Here is a 10,091-nt window from a genome sequence, read left to right on the forward strand (position 1 = left end):
ACACTGGAGTGATAAATCATCAGATGATCATGTGCAAGAAGAGATACTGGTGTGCAAAAGAGCAGAAAAGTAAATAAATAAAAGCAGTATGGGGGGTGAGTAGGTAAATTGGGTGGGTAGTTTACAGATGGACTATGTACAGCTGCAGCGATCGGTTAGCTGCTCGGATAGCAGATTTTTAAAGTTGTTGAGGGAGATAAAAGTCTCCAACTTCAGAGATTTTTGCAATTCGTTCCAGTCGCAGGCAGCAGAGAACTGGAAGGAAAGGCGTCCAAATTAGGTTTTGGCTTTAGGGGTGATCAGTGAGATACACCTGCTGGAGCGCGTGTTGGCGGTGGGTGTAGCCATCGTGACAGTGAACTGAGATAAGCGGCACTTTACCTAGCATAGCCTTGTAGATGACTGGAGCCAGTGGGTCTGACGGCGAACATGTAGCGAGGGCCAGCCGACTAGGGCATACAGGTCGCAGTGGTGGGTCGTATAAGGTGCTTTAGTAACAAAACGAATGGCACTGTGATAAACTGCATCCAGTTTGCTGAGTAGAGTATTGGAAGCTATTTTGTAGATGACATCGCCGAAGTCGAGGATCGTAGGATAGTCAGTTTTACTAGGGTAAGTTGGCGGCGTGAGTGAAGGAGGCTTTGTTGCGGAATAGAAAGCCGATTCTTGCTTTGATTTTGGATTGGAGATTTTGATATGAGTCTGGAAGGAGAGTTTGCAGTCTAGCCAGACACCTAGGTACTTATAGATGTCCACATATTCTAGGTCGGAACCGTCCAGGTGGTGATGCTAGTCGGGCGTGCGGTGCAGGCAGCGAACGTTGAAAAGCATGCATTGGTTTTTTACTAGCGTTTAAGAGCAGTTGGAGGCCACGGAAGGAGTGTTGTATGGCATTGAAGCTCGTTTGGAGGTTAAGATAGCACAGTGTCCAAGGAAGGCCGGAAGTATATAGAATGGTGTCGTCTGCGTAGAGGTGATCAGGGAATCGCCCGCAGCAAGAGCAACATCATTGATGTATACAGAGAAAAGAGTCGGCCCGAGAATTGAACCCTGTGGTACCCCCATAGAGACTGCCGAGGGACCGACAACATGCCCTCCGATTTGACACACTGAACTCTGTCTGCAAGTAGTTGGTGAACCAGGCAAGGCAGTCATTAGAAAAACCGAGGCTACTGAGTCTGCCGATAAGAATATGGTGATTGACAGAGTCGAAAGCCTTGGCAGGTCGTGAAGACGGCTGCACAGTAATGTCTTTTATCGATGGCGGTTATGATATCGTTAGTACCTTGAGCGTGGCTGAGGTGCACCCATGACCGGCTCGAAACCGGATCCACAGCGGAGAAGGACTACGGGAGATTCGAGATGGTCAGTGATCTGTTTGTGACTGCTTTCGAAGACCTTAGATAGGCAGGGCAGGATGGATATAGGTCTGTAACAGTTTGGGGTCCAGGGTGTCTCCCCCTTTGAAGAGGGGGATGACCGCGGCAGCTTTCCAATCCTTGGGATCTCAGATGATACGAAGGAGAGGTTGAACAGGGGTGATAGGGTGCGACAATGGCGGCGGACAGTTTTCAGAAATAGGGGTCCAGATTGTCAAGCCAGCTGATTTGTATGGTCCAGGTTTTCCAGCTCTTTCAGAACATCTGCTATCTGGATTTGGGTAAAGGAGAAGCTGGGGAGGCTTGGGCGAGTAGCAGCGGGGGGGGCGGGGCTGTTGGCCAAGGTTGGAGTCGCCAGGGAGGAGGCATGGCCAGCCATTGAGAAATGCTTGTTGAAGTCTCCTGCTGATCTAATAAATACATGCTTATTGTCTATGTTGATTGTCATGTGTGGCAAGATTGCGTACCATTCACAACACCGTTACACCAGCGCGCGAGATGGCTCTAGTCAAGTCAGCGTAAGACGCGCGTTATTAAACGAGTCAACAATGTAGCAAATCAACAACAAAAAAGTTTTTAAAAATGGGGTTCTGTTTGGCACTTACTTTATTCTGAATACATTTGTTCAACACGATGAATACTCTACCTGAAGGTGAGGAATTGCTTTCCATGTTTGGCTGCAAACGTCTACTTGGATGAGGAACTTGTGATAAATTCTGCTGTAAAAAGCAATGATGCTGTTGGTCTATTTTGGCTGTACAGATACAATGTAACAAACATCTGTGTCCTCTGTCCAATATCTGATACAATGTGGCGGAAACCAATATCATACACAAGAAACACACTTTTGTCGTACTGTTGTTAGCTTTCAAAACGCTTAAACTATAACCTATGAGAAATAACGAAACAATGAGGATGTTGGGAAACCTGCACCCTAATTTAGCAGCCGTAAAAAGAGTCCCTACATTTATGTTGAATACTGTATCCCTGAAAACTGGAAACATCACTGCGATTACTATTATTTGACCCTGRTGGTCATCTATGAACATTTGAACATCTTGGCCATGTTCTGTTATAATCTCCACCCGGCACAGCCGGAAYAGGACTGGCCACCCCTCATAGCCTGGTTCCTCTCTAGGTTTCTTCCTAGGTTCTGGCCTTTCTAGGGAGTTTTTCCTAGCCACTGTGCTTCTACACCTGCATTGCTTGCTGTTTGGGGTTTTAGGCTGGGTTTCTGTACAGCACTTTGAGATATCAGCTGATGTAAAAGGGCTTTATAAATACATTTGATTTGATTTGATCAGCTTTCTGTCAAGCCCTCGGAGAGTTGCGAGAATTCTGGGCTGCTCTGGAAAGCACTTAGGCTACCTAGCTACCATTCGTTATCCATTGCTAGGCCTAGCGCAGTGCAGCAGAGTATACTCATCTCATCCATTTTTGTAAGCATGTAAAATTATGCAGCTTTGCGCTGTGCCTCCCTTCATAGCCTATAGTAAAACCTCTCTGTTTTCCTCCTGAAAATAAGATACAGGTGAGTAAAAATGTCCCCACCTAGGCTAGCCAGCAGATCCGACAGCTTGCTTAGAGCTGCACTAGGGTCAGACAGCATTCCTATATAGTTTAAGACAGGTTTTCCCAAATTCACAGCTGATTCAAATATCCAACTCATCATCAAGCTTTGATTATTTGAATCAGCTGTGAGTGCTACAGCAAAAAATGTGCCCCCGGGGGGTGGCCCAGGACCAAGTTTGGGAAACCCTTGATATCTCGCCAGTGTGCGATATGGCTCGGGAAACATACCTTCCAAAATGGCTGCTGTGGCTTCTTCTACCTAGGACGAAAAGGACAGCTTTCCGTAAAAACTGGCAGTAGTTCAGTCTTCTCGGTGTAACAGTTGGGATAATGGGACAATTCTTGGAGTGCAACGCTTTTCCCATCCTTGGATTGAGGTGCGTTTTCCGAGCCATATTCGTGCCGGCTTCACGTTGTCTTAATCTACACAGGAATGCTGTGGGGTCGGATCTGCTGGCTACACCTAGGCTTGAAAAGGGGGTAGCTTTATTGTCACAAAGGAATGTGACCTTGATAAGTGCCATGCCTGAGAGTGCTTAACATTTCATGACAAACATGTTTCTATACTGAGTTTCTGCCTGTTTCTGCCTCTTCCAGGTGGCACTCTTGCTCTGGTACCCCCAAAATGGCTCATCGAAGTGGGCAGGAGGACCCGGAGCGGTACCTGTTTGTGGATCGCGCTGTGGTCTACAACCCGGCCACACAGGCRGACTGGACAGCCAAGAAGGTGGTGTGGATCCCTTCAGAGCGTCATGGCTTTGAGGCGGCCAGCATCAAGGAGGAGCGGGGAGAGGAGGTGGTGGTGGAACTGTCAGAGAATGGCAAGAAGGCCGTTGTCAATAAGGACGACATCCAGAAGATGAACCCGCCCAAGTTCAGCAAGGTGGAAGACATGGCTGAGCTCACCTGCCTGAACGAGGCCTCTGTACTGCACAACCTCAAAGACCGCTACTACTCTGGCCTCATCTACGTGAGTGGTTGTGTTGTTGTACACAGTTAGAAGGGTTGCAAAAGGGTTAGGATAACCCTTTTTGGTTCCAGGTAGAACCCTTTTGAGTTCAATGTAGAACCCTCTGTGGAAAGGGTTCTACCTGGAACGAAAAAAGGTTCTGCAAAGGGTTCTCCTATGGGGCCAGCCGAAGAACCCTGTTAGGTTCTAGATAGCACCTTTTTTTTCAGAGTGTATTCTTATTATACATCTATTCACCTAGAAAGCAGATTCAACCATACTCACACATAGTGCACACAACAGACATGGCTCAATAGTTCAATATTTTAGCTGTTTTTCAGCAACTCTGACGACGCATACCTTAAATGAGACCCAGACCACAGAATCCCATGTATTGGTCTCTTGATAATGTTGAGACAGGGCTGTTTGAGATTTTTAATTCTGTGTCCCTAACCCACTCCTTACCGAACACCCCCCCTCACCTACCCCCCACACACTGACACAGCCACTGATAGAGGGGAAAATAAAATATTTTAAAAAATTACTCCTTAAAACTCCCTGTGTCTGTCTGCTCTGCATACATAAAATCACAAATTCCACAGGAATAAAATATACCATGACCTGGCTCACCTACAGAACCTAACCTCTGGGGAACTCTGAGGAAACAGGGTCTGTGTCTGAATAAGTACTACATATATAAACTGCATACTGATTTTGACGTTTGATCTAGTAGAATTCACTTGTCTTTTCTGACTCACATGTCTGACAACAGCTGATAATCAGATAAATTGACTCGCTGTACCAAAATGAGCGAATGGCGGGAGTCAACGCAATCACGCATTAGATGACTCATTTAGAGTACTATTTTAGAAATTGCATATACTTTAACACTTTCTTTTTTCGCATACTATTTAGTATGCTAGTATGGATATTTGGATACGCCACTGTCTTGTGGCTTGATTGAAGTTTAAAAAACACACAAAGACTGATCATACTCTGTAACCGTTTCCAGATAGTTCAGACCGATGGTAAATTCTCTCTCTGTATCTAGATTACCTGCCCATCTTCTTTACTTTCACCTTTGTAGGTGACATTTCTACCATAAACACTGGTGGGTCAGTTTGTTTGTACGACCCCATTCCTRGTGGTTTCCCTGTTTGATCTCTGAGCTGTCTGTGGGGCTCTCTCATCTCAATGGGGTCCCTGGGTATTAAAGCAAACACATTTGGCCCTGTGTGTTGACTGTGGAGCCCCAGAGCAGGGTGGCAGACTGGGAGAGGCACTGGCCCACCTTCTGTCGCTGCTGCTGTGCTCTATGGCTCAGACCGGCTGCATTAGGTCTGGTTCATCTTTATGGTCAGGAGCCTTTGTCCTCTCACACATAAGCRGTCTGTAGAAAAGACCACCTACAATCCCAGAATTCTATTAGATGATAGATAGTGTCAGTGATGTATATGATGTCACTCATTTAGGGAGATTTTAAAGATACCCCTTGCTGTTGGTACCCCATCAATGTTTTCCATTCTGTAGTCCGTCATTTTTTTTTTATCTAAGCACACGTGCAATAAAATCCAACGTCCGAGTTTGCATTGGTTTAAATTGGATGCTTTCACTGTGTGGAGTTATCTGCAGCTATGATTCAGTGCAGATGGGTCTAGTTAATGATGTCCTATATACAGTGTATCGTCGTGATCTTGACCCATTTAGTGACATGCGTTCCAGGAATAGAGTGTGGATTGGTTATCACCTGAGTCATGGTGACGTGGATTCTGGAGGAACTGCAGTCTTTTTGATTTATCTTCTTTACCAGGCTTGATGACGAATTCCACTAGATGGTAGCTTTATGTTTCTATGGATTTCACATGACTGGGAATACAGATATGCATCTGTTGGTCACAGATACCTTTAAAATAAATAGGGGCGTGGATCAGAAAATCTGTCAGTATCTGGTGTTACCACCATTTGCCTCATGAGGTGCGACACAACTCCTTCGCATAGATTTGTTCAGGCTGTTGATTGTGGCCTGTGGAATGTTGTCCCACTCCTCTTCAATGCCTGTGCAAAGTTGCTGGATATTGGCGGGAACTGAAACATGCTTTCGTACACGTCGATCCAGAGCATCTCAAACATGCTCAGTGGGTGACCTGTCTGGTGAGTATGCAGGCCATGGAAGAACTGGGACATTTTCAGCTTCCTGGAATTGTGTACAGATCCTTGTGACATGGGTCCGTGCATTATCATGCTGAAACATGAGGTGATGGCGGCGGATGAATGGCACAATAATGGGCCTCAGGATCTCGTCATGGTATCTCTGTGCATTCAAACTGCCATCGATAAAATCCAATTGTTCGTTGTCCGTAGCTTATGCCTGACCATACCATAACCCCACCTCCACCATGGGGCACTCTGTTCACAACACTGACATCAGCAAACCGCTAGTCATATGCTCGGTACAGTTGAAATCGGGATTCATCTATGAAAAGCACACTTCTCTAGCGTGCCAGTGGCCATCAAAGGTGAGCATTTGCACACTGATGTCGGTTTCGACGCCGAACTGCAGTCAGGTTAAGACCCTGGTGAGGATGACGAGCACGCAGATGYGCTTCCCTGAGACAGTTTTTGACAGTTTGCGTAGAAATTCTGCGGTTGTGCAAACCCACAGTTTCATCAGCTGTCCGGGTGGCTGGTGTCAGCCGATGCCGCAGGTGAAGAAGCCGGATGTGGAGGTCTTGGGGTGGCGTAGTTACACGTGTTCTGCGGTTGTGAGGCCAGTTGGATGAACTTTCCCCCCTGCTAATCTAACTTCCGCGATGCATACATAGCCATTCCCCTTCGGAAAATCCGACCACGACGCCATCTTGCTCCTACCGTCTTWTAGACAGAAACTAAAACAGGATGTACCAGTTACTATAACCATTCAACGCTGGTCATACCAATTGGAATCCACGCTTCAAGATTGTTTTGATCACGCAGCCTGGGGTATGTTCCGGTCAGCCTCAAAGAACAACATCGATCTATACGCTGACTCGGTGAGTGAGTTTATAAGGAAGTGCATTGGAGATGTTGTACCCACTGTGACTATTAAAACCTACCCTAACCAGAAACCGTGGATGGATGGCGGCATTCGTGCAAAACTGAAAGTGCGAACCACCGCATTTAACCGTGGGAATATGGCTGAATATAAACAGTGTAGTTATTCCCCCCGCACGGCAATCAAACAAGCAAAATGCCGGTACAGCGACAAAGTGGAGTCTCAATTCAACGGCTCAGACACGAGACGTATATGGCAGGGTCTACAGGAAATCACGGACTATAAAAAGAAAACCAGCCACGTCACGGACACCTATGTCACGCTTCCAGACAAACTAAACACCTTCTTGGCTCGCTTTGAGAAATAATACAGTGCCTGAACATGCTGGCGCACTAAAAGGACTCTCCCCCCCCCCCTCGTCTTCTCCATTGGCCTGAACGTGAGTAAACATTTTACGTGTTAAGCCTCACAAGGCTGCTGGCCCGAGACGGCATCCCTAGCGCGTCCTCAGTGATTAGCGCAGACAGCGGGCTGGTGGTGAGGACAATTGTCATACATGCCAGTGCGTCTCCTCGCCCACGATGTCAGATGGCCCCTATATGTTCTGTCGTGGGACCAAGAAGGCAAAGTATATGAAACTAATGCTCACGCCCGTTAGCACTCACTTCCTATTACATGTAAGTACTTTGAAATTGACTCAGTCACGGATTTACTACTTACTCGAGCCTGCCCTGACCCATTCCAGTTTGCTTAGCGGCCGCAAACAGGTCCACAGCACGATGCAATCGCCATCACACTCGACACTTGCCCTATCCCATCTGGCCAAATGAATACTATGTGAAATGGCTGTTCATTGACTTACAGCTCAGCTTCATACACATGTACGCCTCCAAGCTATCAGAGACTGGAAGCCCTATGTCATCAACCCCAGTCTGTGCAATGGGTCGTATAGATCTCGACAGGGCCCCCAGGTTGCATGTGACAATAAAGTTTTGATTGATTTGGTTTGCTCAGGAGTGGTGTAATGGGGTTTGCAGTAAACCAGTGGTCTAGTAGAAACTGGTAGACGTCGAGCGCCGGAGTAAAGCGAGGGGAGTAGCGTCTGACATTAAATGAAGAAATTTTGTGTCAGTGGGAGATGTGCCCAGCCCAGGATGGTGACCTCCCCCACAGTGGGCATAACATCCCGCATTGCACTGTTTGCGTGCCCAGCTTTGTGTGTCTGAGCTAGGTTGGCTGGTGTCAGAGGGAGCCTAGGTAGTTGGTCTTTCTGGCGTTGGTGGCAGTCCTCAGACTGAGGCCAGTCACGGCCTACGGTGGCTAGCTTTGGTCAGTGAATGCAGGGAGTTGGCCAGTCCTAGTGGGTAACAGGCTAACGGAACCGCTAGCTGCGGAACGCTACCAACAGAGCTGCTTGGTATCAGCAATATAATCCCTCAGCTGTCCAGATAAGCCTCAACATTTCTTCAGGAAACGCGTCCGTCGTCCCGCCCACTTCTGGCAATGTGTCTGACTGTCTGTTCCTTTCCCACACTCACATCCTTATATTACCGATTTCTCTCTTCGTCTGTCTAATGCGTCGCCAATGCCAGATAGCTATTTCTGCATTCTTTAGGTGTTTCAAATGTTTGATTGTTCAAACATTTAATAAATGTTATTGCAGTCTTTGGGCTGGCTTCTGTACTTGTGGAGGACGCTGCCTATTGGTGACAGGGTGGTGGTAATCCACTAATGGAAACCCTAATTTACTGTCTTGTCATTCTCTGTTGGCTGATAGTATTTTTATTGAGGTTCGAGAACACTTACTTCCATGCTAAAAGATGCGAAGTGTGGTTCAGGCCTCCACATGAGTCATATCTTAGATCTTTGTTGTGTCATGGGACTTGCATTGTTCGACTGGAGAACCTTTGATTAGAAGATCACTTAGGTGTAATACCATATAGAACTGTTGGCAACAGACACACACCACACACACATACCCCACACACATTTCCACACTACCACACACACACACCAACACGTATCAAACACGACCCACAACACACACACAACCACACACCACCACACCACACCCACAACACACCATAACAAACACACAACTCTGGAAGGCCACCGCCCAGGCTTTTCATGGATCATCATGCAGTTATCAGTGGTTGTTTTTGAATTAAATTATCCAGAAAGAGTGAGCAACAGTTTCTTTATTTMATAAAAAATCTTCTGTTTTYAGAAMMTCTGAGTAGCTTTGTGTTTAAGCTGGTGGTTAAGGTCATGGGTTAAGAGCTATGTAACGTTAGTGCCATGCATTTACAGTATATGCCACAATTCCACCTAAGGCATAGCTTTCTTTCTTTCAGTTTCCCRAGGTATTATTAATATGATTATGTTCAAAGCCCATTACATTATCAAATCAAGATAGTTGAACACCCTGCTATTGGCTTGACACTCTTTTTCATTCAATAGCTCTGCGCAAAGAGTATTGATCATATTTCAAAGCATACTTTGAAGGGTTATTAGGTTTTATGAATATGCACTGTCAAGGTCATTCTCCACAGATCAATGGACTAGGCRGTCCTCTCCTTGCTGCAGTAGGGGTGCTATTAATTCCAAATGGCAGATGCAGGCYACTGTTATGTCTGCTGTTGCCTGTGTGTTTCTCAGCTGTTACTAAGCCACTGCATCCCCGGATCCGATTTCACAGTGGAAATATCCCCTTCTCTGGAGCATGGAGAGCAGGCTAACCTGACCCACTTCCTCCAGCAGCAGGCCTGGCCTACCACTCCGTCCTCCGCTGAAGTGGCTGCTGCCTCCAACCCCTCCTGAGAGGGAGGGAGAGTGGGGAGGGAAGGGGAGAGGGATTCARATTTTTGTGAGAGGGAGAAAGAGAGYCCTCCTTAGTAGACTGTACTGCAGAATGCATTTATTTGTGTTCTGCAACGTAGCTGAATTTGTGACTGGAGACAAATTATGCATCCGTAAGGTATTGTAGGTCTACCCAGAGTAATGACAAAACTAAACGCAAAAACTCTCCTGCGATGTTTACAGTGTCAACTCGCTATTGACACACACTCACATTTAACCTGAAAGTAAGCATAATCAGTATGATAGGAAAGTGTTATTTTAAATCAATACTGTTGATTATATTATTATAGAATTATTATCA

At 46.3% G+C, this 10,091-nt stretch overlaps 1 protein-coding gene across 1 annotated transcript in view; it reads left to right on the forward strand.

Annotated features, from left to right (window-relative positions):
- Window positions 1–3,550: 3,550 nt before the first annotated feature.
- LOC111981577 (myosin-10-like) overlaps window positions 3,551–10,091 on the forward strand; it is a 19,870-nt gene continuing 13,329 nt past the window's right edge. Inside the window, exon 1 of the mRNA XM_024012906.2 lies at window positions 3,551–3,921. Coding sequence (XP_023868674.1) covers window positions 3,577–3,921 — 345 coding nt within the window. The 5' untranslated portion in view covers window positions 3,551–3,576. The remainder of the gene's footprint in view (window positions 3,922–10,091) is intronic.

The sequence above is a fragment of the Salvelinus sp. IW2-2015 genome, linkage group LG20 (genome assembly GCF_002910315.2).
Source record: "Salvelinus sp. IW2-2015 linkage group LG20, ASM291031v2, whole genome shotgun sequence".
NCBI classification, from domain to species: Eukaryota; Metazoa; Chordata; class Actinopteri; order Salmoniformes; family Salmonidae; genus Salvelinus; species Salvelinus sp. IW2-2015.